This window comes from Glycine max, chromosome 12 (genome assembly GCF_000004515.6).
Source record: "Glycine max cultivar Williams 82 chromosome 12, Glycine_max_v4.0, whole genome shotgun sequence".
Classification (NCBI taxonomy): Eukaryota; Viridiplantae; Streptophyta; class Magnoliopsida; order Fabales; family Fabaceae; genus Glycine; species Glycine max.
Genome location: NC_038248.2, coordinates 33106003 through 33122599, shown reverse-complemented (window position 1 = coordinate 33122599; position 16597 = coordinate 33106003). Strand labels below are relative to the sequence as shown.

Here is a 16597-nt window from a genome sequence, read left to right as displayed (position 1 = left end):
CCTATACTGAACATATTTATTTAAGGTAACATAAAAAATGATTTAATTAATTATAACGTAAGAAATAAAAAATTAAACAAAAAAAATTAAAGATTAAACTAAAATTATGATTTTTTAAAAAATATGAAAAATCAAAATTTTAGATTTTTTAAAATATAAAAATTACATGTCTCTATTTTAAAATAGAGGGTTAGAAATTTCCTAAAATAAAAAAATAAATATTTTTATTTTAAAATAGAATGATTAAAATTATTAATAAAAAAAGAACAAAATTACATTTAACCATATAAAAAGGAAAAAAAAAGCGACAAAATAAGCTGAACGAAGAGTGTGACAAAAACGCATACTTCCATTCCATAACGAAGCGAATCAAAGCAAAGGTAATGAAACAAAAGATAAAGCGGCGAGGAATGATGATTGATAAGAACGAGATGATACCTTGAAATTTGCGACATCGAATTTAACCAAACCCTAAGCATCTGGTCGTCGTTGTCATCATCCATCCATTTCCATGCCATGGAAGTTACTCCTCTCTCTTCCCCTTCTCCAATCCATGGTCTCCATCTCCGTTAGTCCCAACTTCCCTTCTTTTTATCTCTAACTCTTAACTTTTTTTTTTTTTTTATTGTTTTTGTTTACTAATTTGCTTCCCTTCTTTTCCCTTGTAGGTCACAAAGAAGCGAGATTCTTGGCGGTGGCTTCTACCCTCTACGTAATTCTTCATCATTCTTTCTTGTATTTGTTTATGTTGTATGTATGTATGTGTATTTTTTTTAATCGGCAAAGGTTATTAGTTTTTTTTTTGTTAGTGGAGGGAATTCGATCTCTCCCTTTGCCCTTCACCACTAAGTCAACCTTATAACCCATGTATGTTTGGTTTTGGTTCAGTTTGATGGAATCCCATTCATATTGCAGTTGCGTACTCATAGAGGAACAACCACTTATAAACACCCAATTTTGAGGACTTCACACAATGGTGAGTGCCTGCGCCTCTCTCATTTGCATTCTTAATAATATCTTGCATTAATGTAATTTTGTTGTTTATTTATTTATTTGTTTGTTTGTTCTTGATACATGGTTGAGGTTTTAAAGATTAGTATTTAGTACATTTGGTAAATGGGTGATTGTAATTTTATTTATTTGTTTGTTTGTTTGTTCTTGATACGTGGTTGAGGGTGTAAAGATTAGTATTTAGTACGTTTGGTTAATGGGTGATTGTAATTTTATTTATTTAATATTTGTCTTGACTTCCTTTTCCTTTATAGCTCCTCAATGTAGCTTGCGAGCAATCTCCAAGAAGCATGAAAATGTGGCGTGGTTATCTGTTAGTCCTAAATTGCATGTTCAGAATAAATTCCCCAGAGATGTAGTTGTAAGATCTGAACTTACTGCTGCTGGGTCTGCTGGAGATGGCTATTTCCTACCTGGTATGCATAAGACGTTCTATTTGTTTAGATTATGGGATTTATGTATGAACTGTGATGCCAATTTAATTCTTCATGTGTGGATCTTTGCTCAATTGCAGAGCTGAAAGTGGAATCTAAAGTCAGGGGAGTTTGTTTTTATGTTGTCACTGCCTTTTGTGCCATATTTCTTTTTATGATGATGCTGGTTGGGCATCCATCAGTGCTCCTGTTTGATCGCTACCGAAGAAAGTTCCATCATTTTATTGCCAAAGTATGGGCTACGCTGACTGTAGCGCCATTTTACAAAATCAAATTTGAGGGATTGGAGAATCTGCCACCTCCAGATACTCCTGCTGTGTATGTTTCAAATCATCAGAGTTTTCTAGACATATATACTCTTCTTACTTTAGGAAGAAGCTTTAAGTTCATAAGCAAGACTGGGATATTCCTCTTTCCAATAATTGGGTGGGCGATGTTTCTTTTGGGCATCATTCCTTTGAAGCGCATGGACAGCCGAAGTCAGCTGGTATTCCTTCACTATTATTATTATTACAATTAATTTTAACTAGTTCTTCTTAATAAGAAGTCAGTGTTTTTTGTGAAATTATTTTCCCCCTTTGGATTAAATGATACCAATAACCTTGAAGTCATGGTTTTGTTTGCTTCTTAACATATAGGACTGCCTTAAACGATGCATGGATCTTATCAAGAAAGGAGCCTCTGTTTTTTTCTTTCCAGAGGGAACACGCAGTAAAGATGGAAGACTAGGCACATTCAAGGTGAGTTTGTGTAAAAAATTTTGTAATCATTATCATCTTTATATATAATTATGATTTAAGAAGCAAACTGATGGACACATAGATCCAAGTTAGATAGGAAAGGATCCCGAATTGGAGGCTGTTGATTATTAGGAGTGTATGTGATAAAAAAATAATTGATTTTGTATTAGCATTGTTGTATTAGAAAGCAGTTCTGTATTATAAACTGTATGTATAATAGCTTTGGTAATAGCTTGAGTAATTAGGAAGTGTGTAGTTAGTTACCGCATATGGAGTGAGAATGCTCTTTGTAGGACACTTTTGTCTCTAGGACTGCGAGTGTATTTTTGTATTGTGTGTGATTTCTGTGTTCAATATTATATTTTATTCATTTATCAATTGGTGTTCTATCATTTTGGTCCGACCTGCTGAATCGAAAAGAGGAGGTTCTGTGGCCAGTGAATTCATCATTTCGGCTCAACTAAGGTGATCGAGAGTATGTATTTGTTTGAGGAAAAACTTGAAGGCTGGAAGCTAAAATTGATGCTAGCAGGGAAGAAAAGATAGGACATTTAAGGAAATTTCCATTATTGAGAGGCTGTTGAGTCACTGTAAGAATGTTTCTCTTGTTAGTACTGTGAATTCCTTTAGCTTGTGCTCCCACAAAAGTTGAAGCACCCTTCGATCTGTGTGGCATTGCCCTTCACCAATTTGAGAACAACTAAACACTTTATAATTTCTACTGTCACAGACAAGGCCAAAATGGAAAGGAGTCTCAAAATAAAAGCAGCAAAAAAAAGTAGAAGCAATGACATGGCATATGCAATTTCAGCAACTCAGAGAGAGAGAGAGAGAGAGAGAAAGAGAGAGAGAGAGAGAGATGAACAGGCCATGTAGAAGCAAACTTTGGTTGTGCTTTTTATATTATTATAATTATAATATTATAATATTTAAAGGGTAAAGTTGTATGCTTAGTAATTTAGCCAATTTCTTTTCATTCTCTTTTTACTCTAACCAAACAATTAAAAAGAAATTATTTTTTTCCTTTTGTAATTCCATCAATCCAAACAATACATAAGAGTAACTGAGGCACCTTTGGCTTAGGACAATTTTAAGGTAGCCTTGTTGCAAGGTTTGGAGGGAGAAATGTTGAAAATCCTTATGTAAAGATGAAAGATTTGAAGCAAACAGGGACTGTTGATGACTGTATAGAAGCTTTTATATTCTTGTCTTCCTAATAGGAAATTGCTAGAGGACCAATACTTGGGTTATTTTGTAGAAGACTTGTTACAACTTAACATTAAACGGAAACTGCATACCTTGAAACCTCAATCTCAGCTTCAGGGCATGCAATTTCCCTGGGATATAGAGCCGAATATTTCAGATCTGCCTGCATTTGTTGGTAGTTATGGGTGGCAAAATGGTGATAGCATTTTCAGCACTACAATGAGGCCATTGAAGAGCAGCATCAGCATGGGAGGAAGCAAACTGGGACCTACTATTGTTTCAAGTTCTGTAACTGTCTCATCTAAGAGAGCAGCAATTTGGATGGAGGAAAAAATTCAGAAATTTGAACTGGGTTATCCAGAAATGCACATAACAAAAAATTTCTTCGAAGTTCAGAATCTTCTGGGCAAAATATGTATGGAGATAGGTGTAATTTTGGCATGAAAAGCATTTGCCTGTGCCATGTAACATACCAAGAATTGATATAAAGGAAAACCAAGGGTTTTTATTCTTTAGTGTGGAGAAGAGAAACAATTGTGATTTCTAAATTCTAGTTCTGGGAGAAAATGAAGCCCTAAATGATGATGGAAAAGCAATTGAAGTGGATAAATATAACGGGGAAGAACTCATTTCCTACGTTCAACCTTAGGGACAAGGCTGATTTTTCAGCAAGCGGTGATGATGGGAACTAAGATTCATGTTAGTTAGGAAAGGATCCATTAATGGATTGGAGGTAGTTAATTATTAGGAGTACATGTGATAGAAAATAGCTGATTCTGTATTAGCTATTTTATATAGAAAGCAGTTCTATATTAAAAATTGCATGATGGCCAGTAATGTATAGGAAACAACTGCTGCCAGTTATGTATTAGAATGTATCTGATTATAGGCTGTGTAATTATGAAGTGTGTAGTTATTTGCAGCTTGTGGACAGAGCATATTCTCTATAGGAGACTTTTGTCTCCTGGGACATCAAGTGTATTATTGTATTGTGAGTGATATTAGTGTTCAATATTATATTTTATCAGTTTATTATGAATTGGTGTTCTATCTCAAACAATTGTGATTATGACTTATTTTTTATGTTATTAAGAAAAAAGGGCAGAGCTCATGAATAAGTGTGTCCACTTCTTGACAAATAAGCGCTTATTTTAACAAATAAGTTTAAACAAATTGGCCCTACATTTGTTGGACAACTTTACTTAATACCAATTGGTTTTAAGATGAATCTAACAAAAATGAACTGAATTTATATTTTGTTGGGGTCTCTTTATCGTACGTTCTTGTCTTTGCCTGGGAATAACATGCTTGGAGGATGCTTACTGCACCTAGATAGGGAGTGTGACCAAGGGTGACACATTGACCTTAGAGTAGTGTTGTGGACAGATTTAATGGTTGTTTAACAGCTGTCTCTGATATATTCCTCTGTCAGATCCAGCACAAGATGATTGAAAACCAACCCGCGGGGTATTAGGTCAAGTTTCAACATGATTGACTCACCTAACAACAACAAAGCCAGAGTTTCAGGAATGGTTAAATGGATCACATGACATCATTTGGAATGGTTATAAACCAAAGTTTCAAGAATATTAATTGGTCTGAAATCCCTTGATGATTTCCTCCAATGTCGTTTTTGGTCTTCCTCTTCTCCTTTTTACAGGACTACAAATCATGCAATATGATGAACTCATCTAAGCTGTCACTAAAAAATAGAACCTGCTCCCCAGCCTATATGATGATTATGGAATGTCAATATTCAAATTGAGATAAATTATTTTTTACTCTTTTATTTTCTTCTTTATATATATTTTGTCTTCATATCTGTGAACTAACTTAATTCTTTTGTAACTTTCCTTGGGGGATGTGCAGAAGGGTGCTTTCAGTGTTGCTGCAAAGACAAATGCACCAGTAGTACCAATTACCCTTATTGGAACTGGTCAAATCATGCCTGCAGGAAAGGAGGGAATAGTGAACATAGGTTCTGTGAAAGTGGTTATACATAAACCTATTGTTGGAAAGGATCCTGACATGTTATGCAAAGAGGCTAGGAAGACAATAGCAAGTGTGCTGACTCAAAGCTGAGAAATATACTATAAATGAGTTCTTTTAATTTCAATTTCACGAGACTGAAAGCCCCCCCTCTGCCATGAAGTGAACTGAGAAGGTAAATAATCAAATGCATGTCACTTCCCTGATTAGGGAATAGGGATATTAGTATCTTGTATCAAGTACACTTCACTATTGCGTACATTATTGATTTATTCTGGTTTGTGAGCTATTGTATTTGTTTCCTATTAATATAGGTTTAGTAAATTAGGAAACATCTCATAATTACAGGGATTTTAAATTAGGAAATATCCCATAATTTCTGGCATCTGATTTCAAGAGGCTGTAACTTTATTTCCTAAATTAGCTTATAAAGCTATAGATGTGTGTGCGTGTGTTCTCAGTATTGTGCAATATAAAAAATCAGTTCATTATTCCCTAAAACTCTAGATGGTATCACAGCCTATCATCCATTAGTGGGCCTCCCATGTTTGTCACTCTCCAAGCGGCAGCGGGAGCCTTGAGTGGAAGGAGGAGTGTTGAAAAGCCACCTTAATCGTGGTCACCCCCAGGCCCTAGATAATTGTTGGCAAAGTGGTGTTGATGTCCCACATTGGCTAAAGATAATGTATATAAGTGGGGAGCAATCCCTACTTTATAAGTTGGTTTTGTAGGGTTGAGTTAAGTCTAAATCCACATTTAAGACTATTCATTATTTGTTATAGCTATAAGATTACAATTTTGCGATATAGTCTTTGTTTTATACTGAACATTTTGTTACTTCTTGTGGTGCAGTCATGCTTTGCTTACCATCTTGATTGATGTTGGAGCACCTGAGATTTTGCTTGAGCGGGCCGGGGGGAGGGGGGATTGTAGAATAAGTGTTAGAATTGGTTATGCAAAGAGAGTCGCAAAAAGTAATGTTATCCAAAACTAGTGTTGTAATGTTATTCATTCAACTAGTTATGGGGAATTTGGCAAACAATTTAGTATATATTTAACAAGATGAATCAGTTCAGCCAGTTGGTTTTGGAGGTAATACTGTTTTTATTTAATATTGATTAGAAATGGTCTCACAAAATAAGCCACGTGAATATTTTTAAGCGTTTTCTTTCTTCAAAGGAATGCTCGTACCAAAGTTCTTTTATTAAAGGAATACTCCATTCATTTATTGGGTGTATTGAGTTTAATTTTTTTCCATTGCCTCAAAAACCAACGGAAGGTCAAGGACTTGATGGGTGTTGCTAGGTGCACCCAGCAACATTGCTGGTGCACCCAACAACATTGTTGGTGCACCCAGCAATTAGGGTGAATGGACAAAATTGTCCTTGGCTTTATTTTAAATAAAAAAGGTGCACCCAACACCCCACTTCTTCCGCTTCGTCTTCTTCTCCTTCCTCGTGCATCTCCTTCTTCCGTCATTTCCTTCCTCGCGCAACTCCTTCTTCTTGCGTTTTTGGAGCTGCATTTGTGTGGTTGGACTCCGCCGTCGAGGTTAGTTCCCTTTCTCACTTAGTAATGGGATTTTTCATTGAATTTTGGTTGTAGGGTAGACGACATTGAGGTTAGAAGAGATACGATTTTGTGGAATATGAATAGGTTTTGAATAGGTTCAACACATATGGAAGAACTTCTTTCGTATATGTTGCTGAGTTGTTAACGTGCATACGAAAGAACTTTTTTCGTATGAACATTTGAATTTTCTTTTAATAATTTAGTTACTTTTTTTTTAAAATTTAATTGTACTTGTTTGTTTTGTATTAAAAATAGGTATGTTTTGTTTTTTAATGAAAAAAATATGTATGATTGCATGGTGTATGAAATAAATTTTTATGTTTAATATATTTGCATCAAAATAGTATATATCAAGTAACATTTTTGTTTTTGATTAGGGTTTAATTATGGGTGCCTAGGATTGATTGTGTGGTTAGGGCGTAGGGCATAGGGCTTAGGGGGTAGAGGAGTGTTTATGTTAGGGTTAGGGTTGAGCATATGGGTTAGTTGAGATGTTAGGGTTTAATATATGATGGTATGTAGTTAGGGTTGGTTGTTAGGGTTTAGTTTAGCGGTTAGGGGTGGCATTAGGGTTTTGTGTAGGGCTTAGGGTTTAATATATGTTGTGGTATGTTGTTGGTAGGTAGTTTTAGAAATGGTAGATATGTAAAGGGTAGGATTGGTGGTTAGGGTTTATTCTAGTGCCAAGGGTTGAGCTTGTGGTTTGGGTTAGGGTTTAGGGTTTATTTTAGTGGTTATGGTTGAGCTAATGGTTTAGTGTAGTCGTTAGGGTTTATTCTAGTGGTTAGGGTTGAGCTTTGAGCTTATTTTAGTTGTTAGGGTTTAGGTGTAGGGTTAGGTTTATATATATATATATATATAGTGAATAAATAATTTAGTCCCTGAGATTGTACCCATTTTGCATATTAGTCCCTAACTTAATGTTAAATTCAAAATAGTCCCTATCTTTGCATAAGTGTTGCAAAATAGTTATTTCGTTAAATTTTAAAGTAACGCTGTTAGTGAGGACAATTTTAGTGCCATGTGGACTATCCAACGTGACACTAAAGGATGACGTGGCATGACACGTGGACGTGCCTCTTAAAAGATGCCACATCATTTGATGATAATAAAATAAGTAAATAGGCAATTTAGTCCCTAACTTTGTATCCCTATTGCATATTAGTCCCCAACTTAATGAAAAATTCAAAATAGTCCCTATCTTTTGCATAAGTGTTGCAAAATAGTCATTTTGTTAAATTTTAAAGTAACGCTGTTAGTAAGGTCAATTTTAGTGCCACGTCATTTGATGATGATAGAATGAATGGCTTCTTCAAATTTGATGGTTCTGAACCAATTGAGGCATATATACGAAAAAGAACCCACACACACTTGCACAAATAAAAAGAACAAAAAATTCACAACAACAACCTTATCTCTGTAGCCGTCAACACCAATGGGCGAGGTCTGCATAACCATTCTCTTTTCATCTTTTTTTTTTCTTCAATTACCATCAATGTATCATTTCGGGTTCTGATTTTTTTTTTTTTTTTGTGTTCTGAATAGGAAGAGAAAAAACCAGAGGAAAACAAAGTGGAGGAGAAAAAAGCAGAGGAAGAAGAAAAGAAAGAAGAAGAGAAAAAATCAGAGGAATCAAAAGATGACAAGGAATCCAAGGAGGAACCTGTGCCGCTAGAAATTGTGCAAGGCACAACCTTCGCAATGCATGGACACTTTAAGCACGATTTCTGGCATCTTTTAAGTTAGGGACTATTTTGCAACACTTATGCAAAAGATAAGGACTATTTTGAATTTTTCATTAAGTTAGGGACTAATATGCAATAGGGGTACAAAGTCAGGGATTATATTGCTTATTTACTCGTTTTGCTATCATCAAATGACGTGGCATCTTTTAAGAGGCACGTCCATGTGTCATGCCACGTCATCCTTTAATGCCACGTTGGATAATCCACCTGTCACTAAAATTGACCTCACTAACAACGTTACTTTAAAATTTAACGGAAGGACTTTGTTGCAACACTTATGCAAAGATAAGGACTATTTTGAATTTAACATTAAGTTAGGGACTAATATGCAAAATGAGTGCAATCTCAGGGACTAAATTGCCTATTCACTCTATATATATATGGTGTTATGTTATTAAGTTTTAGAAATGGTAGATATGCATTGGTTAGGGCTGAGGCTTGGGGTTAGTTTAGTTGGTTGGGATGTTTTTAGTTGATAGGGTTGAGGTTAGGGTTACTTTACTGATTATTATTTAGGTTAGGGGTTGATTTAGATGCTAGGGGATAGGTTAGGGTTAGTTTACTGATTAGGATTTAGGTTAGGGGTTAGTTTAGATCTTAGGGGTTAGGTTAGGGTTTAGTGTCTAGGGTTTAACTTATGCAATGCATAGGTGGTAGTGTTTAGGGTAGTGTGATTAGGGTTTATAATGTAGGGTTGATGACTTAGGGTTATGCAGGTTTATGAATATTGAATTTGACCAAAAACAATACATGATTTACAGATCATGGTTAGAACGAGAGGTTTAGGTCGTGCATTAGGTAAGGGTATAGGTTGAGGTTGGGGTGGACAGGATGAGCATCATGCACATGATGTTCCTCGGCGGCGTAGGCCTACTGCATCCGTCCGTAGGCAACAGGTACATGTTTCTGTTGCTGAGGACGTTGCTGATATGATTGAGGAAGTTCCTCAGATGACTGAGGATGTTCCTCATATGACTACGAACGTACCTGCTGTTGGTGTAGAGGGCTTAGCTAGTGATGTTGCTGCGAAATCAGTTGCTGATGATGCTGAGGGATTCCCAGGTGGACCGCGGGACCCATCAGTGCTCACTTTGTTTGCGGAGCATGTTGCACACAACATATGGACTGGAGAGGTATTATAATTTTTACGTAAAGTTAATTGTTAATTATTTGTTATTGTTGAGTTGTTTGTGATAATAAATTTTTGATATACTGTTATTTGGAATCATGTGTTCTTCAATTCAGGAACGTCCTGAATTGAAGCTGGTCTCCCACGGAAGGAAGGCAGAGAAATTTGGGAGGCCAATGCGTGAGATTGCAGGGTTAGTAGACACCATAAGATTAACTCTTTTGATCGGGTGTTCAGTAGTCACCGACGATCCGAGAGTTACATTCGTTTTCGTGGAGGTGTGACATGGGGAGACTAACACCTTCCATCTTCTGGTAGGAGAGGTTATGATCACACTGGATGATGTGGCATCACTCCTCCATCTGTCGATCACAGGCGCCTTCCACAGCTTCGAGCCTCTACTTGTGGACGAGGCAACCGTCTTGTTGATTGAGTTGCTCGAGGTCTCGGGTGAAGAGGCTAGAGCTGAGACTGTACGGGCGTATGGGGCATATGTACGCCTGTCGTGGCTACGAGATATCTATCTGAGGAGATGCGAGACCGGACGATTGGTTGTAGCAACTCGTGCTTATCTCTTCCACTTGGTTGGTTGCACTCTTTTTGCTAACAAGAGTGCAACACATGTTCATGTAGTGCATCTGAAGGCTTTTCGAGACCTGGGTGAGAGTGGGAGCTATGCCTGGGGAGCTGCCGCGCTGGTGCATATGTATAATCAGTTAAATGAAGCTTTTCAGAGCAGTAGATGATAGATAGCTGGGTACCTGACTTTATTACATGTAAATTTTGTGTTTGTAATATGTTAAATTGGATTATGATGTAAATATGTTTTTTTATGTGTATTTGACATTGATTTTATGCTCATGTCATGTTTGTAGTGCTGGATATATGAGCACTTTCCTAATGTCTATGACTGTGTCACTAACGATGCGTACGATGAGACATTCCCACGTGCCTGCCGGTGGCTTACGACGAAGACTTATATGAAGGGATTACCAATAGCGCTGTATCGGACACGTTTAGATGCTTTGACGATCACTGACGTGTGCTGGATGCCTTATGGTGACCACAGAGGAGTGAGGGGGTTTGACCTCAGTTCGTGCTTCTAGGGCCAGCTTAGATGGGGTCCTATTGTGGTCATAGTTTGACCAGAGAGGGTGGTACGACAGTTTGACTACGTTCAGACCATCCCTCCACCGCCTGTTAGTGCCTGCTTGTCATATGAGGATATCGACGACAGATAGATGCATTACTCGAACCATCTAGCAGTTGCGGGTGAGATTTTTGTTGTGTCTAGGCAGGTATCAGCAGATTACATGGAGTGATTCTTTCGGATATCTCATCCGTTCATCACACTCACACAAGCAGGTGATAAGCCTAGACTTCCACCTGCCCCACAACATGAGGAATATGTCGAGCCAGGTATCCCGGAGGTTCCAGTGGGAGCAAAAGGTGGACCGTCACAGGCATCTGATCCCCCTAGACATGCAGTGGTAAGATTAGTTGCTTTAATGTTTTATAAAATGTTATTTATTTTAAATGTTGTAATAAATGTTTTTTATGAATGTCATATGATGCTTGTGAAGGTTGTGAAACGGTCGCAAAAAGGTTGGAGCGTGTGCTCAACCTAAGGATGGTCACTGAAGGTACAAAGTTACACGAGATCATGAAAGATTGCCTCAGGATCGCTAGGGGTGACACCTCAAATGGAAATGTTAGGACACGACGAAGATGACGCACAGATCATTCATAGGTCATGTTATGTCTTTTATTTGACAACATTTTTGTATTTGTTACATTATTTTGGTTATAACTTTTATTAAAATTATTTGTTACATTATTTTATTTTTTGTGCACTCTATATCACACACCTTCCATAATTGATAAAATTAATAAATAATAATATGATGACGTAAAAAAGAAATATAAAAAATATAACGTAAAAAAGTATACAATAGAAATAAAATAAAAAAGGTGTATTATTCTAACTTCTAAGTATACAAATGAATTTCTTCCTCTACTATAAGCATATGTGTCAGATCTCATGATTGCAACAAATTCATTTTCATGGACAACCGATTGAGTTCATTGCAAAACATTATCTCGGGTACCAAAGACCTACAACATAACCCCGGCATATTAATTTTTATACAAATATACGTTCAACCAAATGACTCAAACTAATAAACATCATTACCTGAGAAGTATTAAAAACATCCGAACAATCAACATGTGATGGTTCATTAACACCACATTCTTGTTCATTTTCATAATCCATATCAACTTCTTGAGATATCGTATTGTCATAAGTCCATTGATCTTCGTTCATCTTAAGAACAAATAAATAAATTACACATCATACACAAGTACATTCAAAATTTACAACTACATACGAATTACCATATTAGCAAAACTAAGAATAGACTAAATAATAACTAAATACATATTACCAACTAATACAACTACATTCAAAATTTATATCTAAATAATTTACTTAAACTAAATACAAATTTTGGACCTAAATAATTTCAATTTTGACTTATCATATAAAAATTTTTGTAATAACTAACTAATTTTAAATTTCTATAACAAATTACCCAACACATACTACAAAAACACAATAATAATAAATTTTACGAAACATCTAATTTCACAAAAAAAAATACTTCAAACATACAAATTTTGCACCCTAATTAACAACTAAAATATATACAACTATAACTAACAACTAATTAAACATTTTACTACTACAACAAAATACAATTATTATACCTATATAATTTAATATTATACCTAAATTATTATACCTAATTAAACTAATTATCCACAAATACAAATTATTTTACTTCAATTATATAATATTCATAAACATTAATTTTTTTCACAAATCTAAAACAAAAACTAAAAAACAATTAAACTAAGAAGCTTACGGAAGAAGGTCTTTCGTAAAAAGCTTACGGAAGAACTTTTTTCAGTAAGCTTTTTACGGAAGACCTTCTTCCATAAGAAGCATTTTACAGTTATGGAAGAAGGTCTTCCGTAAAAAGTTCCGTAAGCTTTTTACGGAAGACCTTCTTCCGTATGAAGTATTTTATAGTTACAGAAGAAGGTCTTCCGTAAAAAGATTACGGAAGGAGTTCTTCCGTAAGTTTTATAGTTACGGAAGAAGTTCTTCCTTAAAAATATTACGGAAGAACTTCTTCCGTATGTTACATCTTACAAACAGATCTACCAAAATACAAGATACCCAGAAAAGCCATAAAATGTGTACCTCCGCCGAAAAAAAACACCACCCGATAAGAGTTTCACCTTCACCGAACCGCTAACTCTCTCAACACTTGCAAAACCACCACGAACGGCAGAAACCGAACAAGAATGAAAGAAACAAAGCTTGAGACGTAAAATAATACACACATCGCTGCCAATTTAAAGAAAAAAGGGAGAGGGAAAAGTTGGCATTTTGATAAAATGCTGGGTGCACCAACAATGTTGCTGGGTGCACCTAGCAACACCCAGACCTGATTAATCCAAAACTAAGAGGAAACTTTGATGAAAACTAAGTCCAACAAGCAATCAATGTGGTTGCTCTGTGTGCAAATGAGCCTGATAAACAACCCAATATGAAACTGGAAGGATATGAATCTGAAGAAAAGAAAGCCATAGCGATGAAGATAGATAGTGTCTAGTTAATTATTTCTTGAAAGACATGTAATGGCCCGTGTATGTGTTCCTCGATTTGATTTGCACGCCCTGCTTGGATTATAATAGATCTCTTCCATTTTTTATGTGTTTTGTTCATGTTATGTGATTTTGGAAGGGGAGGATTTTTTTTTAATATACCTAGGGAAGTAATTTTTAGTGGCTAAAAATTATCAAAAATTGTTTAATATAGTTCAAACAAATGAAGCAAGCAATTTCTAGGGATTTATAATCGTCAGGAAATTAACTACCAAAAAATATAATAAAATAATAATTAAATTATCTCCATGTCCCCTTTTGATGGTTAGATGGACAACAAGAACTTGAGCGTTAAAGTGTTTTTTGCAGGTAACCTATCGTTGGAGAACCTAGCAACCAAATACTTGAAGAGAAGAGTTTGGAGCAAAAGAGACATTCAGAGGAAAATTACCTTGTCACCCTATGACAGGTACATATATTGAAAATAATTTTGACACACAAATTATATTATCAATTAAAATATTTAAATTAATTATTATTCAATTATTTTTTAAATAAAATATTTGAATAATAATTATAGTTTTAAAAAACTTATATATTTGCTTATAATTTTAAGAAAAGTAATTACATAAATAAAATATAATTTTATATGATTTAGTTAAAATTATATTTTTTAGGCTAAAATATGTTTTTCGTCCCTATAAATATCGAAATATTTGGAATCTGTCCTTGCAAAATTTCGAGTATGTTTTTGTCCTCACAAAAATGTGTAATATTTTGACTTAAACCTAGATATAGGAAATCCAAACCTACGCAGTCATGGTTAGTCCTTGTCTCCGGGTCCAATAGGCAACTAGAGTGTGCCACATGTCTAGTTTTTGTAGGTTATAATGGGGGTGCATAGTGAATGTGAGGCGGGCATCATTCTTAGTGCATTTTAGTATTCAATTGATGTAGTTTTGAGTGTACCCAGTCTTTGGTTAGGGCTAACCCATTCAAACCTAGACTTATGGGAGGCACTGAGAGACACACTATGGGAGTCATTGAGAAAGAGTTGTTGCTATCTTCCATGGTTCAAAGTTGAAGGCGGTGGTAAAAAATCGAAGGTGATGGTGGTTCGAACTCGAAAGTGGTTGTTGTCCCAAACAGGAAGGTAATTTCATTTGACTATTTCATTCTATGTATTCTATGTTTGGTAGGGGTTAGGGCTTTGTATGGGGTTGGGTTTTGCGATTGTGTTGTTTGAGGTTAGGGTTCATTTGGGTTTGAAATGGGTAAGTTTTGGGTGGGTTTGAGTTTGGTTAGGGTTCATGGTTGGTGGAATTGCGATGTAGATGCGAATGTGCATTGGGTTAAGGTTTTTGTGGGTTCCATTTGGGTTATGGTAGTTAGGGATTTGGTATTTTTGAATTAGATTAGGGATTTTGGTAATTGTTTGCTGATTTGTGTTTGATTTTTCATTTCTTTTGCCTCTAAGTTGATAAATCTTTGTTCATCAGGTATGTGGTTTTTAGTTGCTATTCACTCCATGGGCTACTGGGTTATGCAACCAACATTGAAATGGGAGGGGAAAAAGGAGAATGCCTTTCACGAGTTGGATATTGACACATGGTCATTCCTTGAAGTTGTGGTGCTGATCCACGACATTGAATATGATGTTACCGATGGGCTTAAAATGTGGTGGAAAGGGGCTAATGCTGATTATGAAATCTTGAAAGACTTGAACAATGACCACGATGCTATGGATTTAGTAAAGTATTCTTTTAGTCATAAGTGTGAAGTTGATATTTATGTGAAGTTTGGGGTAAGTCAACATGAATAATTTACTGGAATTGAGATCAATGACAATTGCAATGAGGAGTTGTTCAATGAGAAATAAGTTGTGGAGATTAACTTTGAAGGTTATGATCTTGACATGGACTATGGTGTAAATGATTGCTTTGATAGGGACATTGCTATGGAATATGATGACAATTGTGAGTCATCTTGAAAGCAAAATGACCCTAAAGTGAAGACCAAAGGGGGAAAAGGAAAACAAAAGGCATCTGTCGAAAATTTTGGTCGATGTGATGAAGACCCACTTGAGATGCATTATGACAGTGTGCCTGACCCCCCCTCCCCTCAAGAAGACCCTTATCTAGATTTTAGGGAGATGCATCATTTGGAGACTTGTTATGAAACTGAGGAGCTGTATAGTAATGTTGAATTTAAGGATGACACTACAAAGCCTGGAAAAGAGTTTCTGATGTTCAGAAAAGACACTATGTGCAAGGTTTTCAAATGGACACTAGGAATGTAGTTCACCTCTTTGTAAGATTTTAAGGAAGGCATGATGGAGTATTTTGTCTTGAATGGTTATCAGGCCAGTTCCCCAAAAAATGACTATTCAATGGTTAGGTCTGTGTGCAAGACAAAAGAGTGTCCATTCACAACATATGTATCCAGGGTGGGTGAAACCACTACCTTTCAATTGAAAACATTGAATTGACTCACACATGTGCCTGAGTTTTTCACAACAAAATTGTCAATCGAAAGTGGGTTACAAATGTGCTAGAACATCTAAAAGGTTCACATTGCAACATATCATCATGGAGATGAAATCTAGTTATGTTGTAGGAATAACCATACTTGTGCAATTTCTGCTAGGAAAATAGCACTTCAACAAATTAAAGGTGATGAAGTAAAGCAATACACATTGCTTAGACGCTACAATAATGAACTCATATCCAGAAATGCAAACAACACCTTCAAGATTCATGTGAATAGACTTGTTCCTACTTTGCCACCACCATTTGGGTCTTTTTACATGTGTATGATGCTTGCAAAAAAGGTTTTGTAGATGGTTGTCGACCTTTTATTGAAATAGATGGTTGTCACCTTAAGACATAATATAGGGGGCAAATGCTTGTAGCTATGGCCAGAGATGCTAATGACCAGTACTACCCTTTAGCATCTGCTGTTGTCGAAACTGTGAACAAAGACAGTTGGAATCGGTTCTTAAATGAGTTGCTAGTTGACATTGTAGATTTTGAAACTCATAAATGGGTTTTAATTTCTAACAGGAAAAATTTCTATGATTTTGTTATTATTTATTTG

At 35.8% G+C, this 16597-nt stretch overlaps 1 protein-coding gene and 1 long non-coding RNA gene across 8 annotated transcripts; both read left to right on the top strand.

Moving 5' to 3' along the window:
• Positions 1-309: 309 nt before the first annotated feature.
• Positions 310-11663, top strand: LOC100791297 (1-acyl-sn-glycerol-3-phosphate acyltransferase BAT2, chloroplastic). 7 transcript variants are annotated; one of them, XR_001383924.2, is made up of 11 exons: positions 311-568; positions 669-712; positions 889-976; positions 1266-1427; positions 1526-1932; positions 2084-2185; positions 5261-5555; positions 8498-9830; positions 9943-10602; positions 10702-11316; positions 11410-11663. XR_001383924.2 is itself a non-coding variant. In XM_014764970.2 (7 exons), the coding sequence occupies exons 1-7, from the start codon at positions 517-519 to the stop codon at positions 5471-5473; spliced, it is 1068 nt and encodes a 355-aa protein (XP_014620456.1). In that variant the 5' UTR covers positions 311-516; the 3' UTR covers positions 5474-5556. The 7 variants fall into 7 exon arrangements, 1 of the variants encoding a protein (XP_014620456.1); XR_005887398.1 differs by lacking the exons at positions 8498-9830; positions 9943-10602; positions 10702-11316; positions 11410-11663 and adding an exon at positions 6233-6459 and having other exon boundaries at positions 310-568; positions 4824-5555; XR_001383925.3 differs by lacking the exons at positions 8498-9830; positions 9943-10602; positions 10702-11316; positions 11410-11663 and adding an exon at positions 6233-6459 and having other exon boundaries at positions 916-976.
• A 2857-nt stretch (positions 11664-14520) lies between these two features.
• LOC121173121 (uncharacterized) lies at positions 14521-15413 on the top strand. Its single transcript, XR_005887397.1, has 2 exons — positions 14521-14654; positions 15001-15413. It is a non-coding gene; the product is annotated as an uncharacterized lncRNA (long non-coding RNA).
• The last annotated feature ends 1184 nt before the right edge of the window (positions 15414-16597 follow it).

Coding starts and splice junctions, on each gene's coding strand:
- LOC100791297 (XM_014764970.2), top strand. CDS start 517: ATGGAAGTTACTCCTCTCTCTTCCCCTTCTCCAATCCATGGTCTCCAT. Junction 977..1,265: donor TTTGAGGACTTCACACAATG/GTGAGTGCCTGC, acceptor TTTCCTTTATAG/CTCCTCAATGTAGCTTGCGA. Junction 1,933..2,083: donor TGGACAGCCGAAGTCAGCTG/GTATTCCTTCAC, acceptor CTTAACATATAG/GACTGCCTTAAACGATGCAT.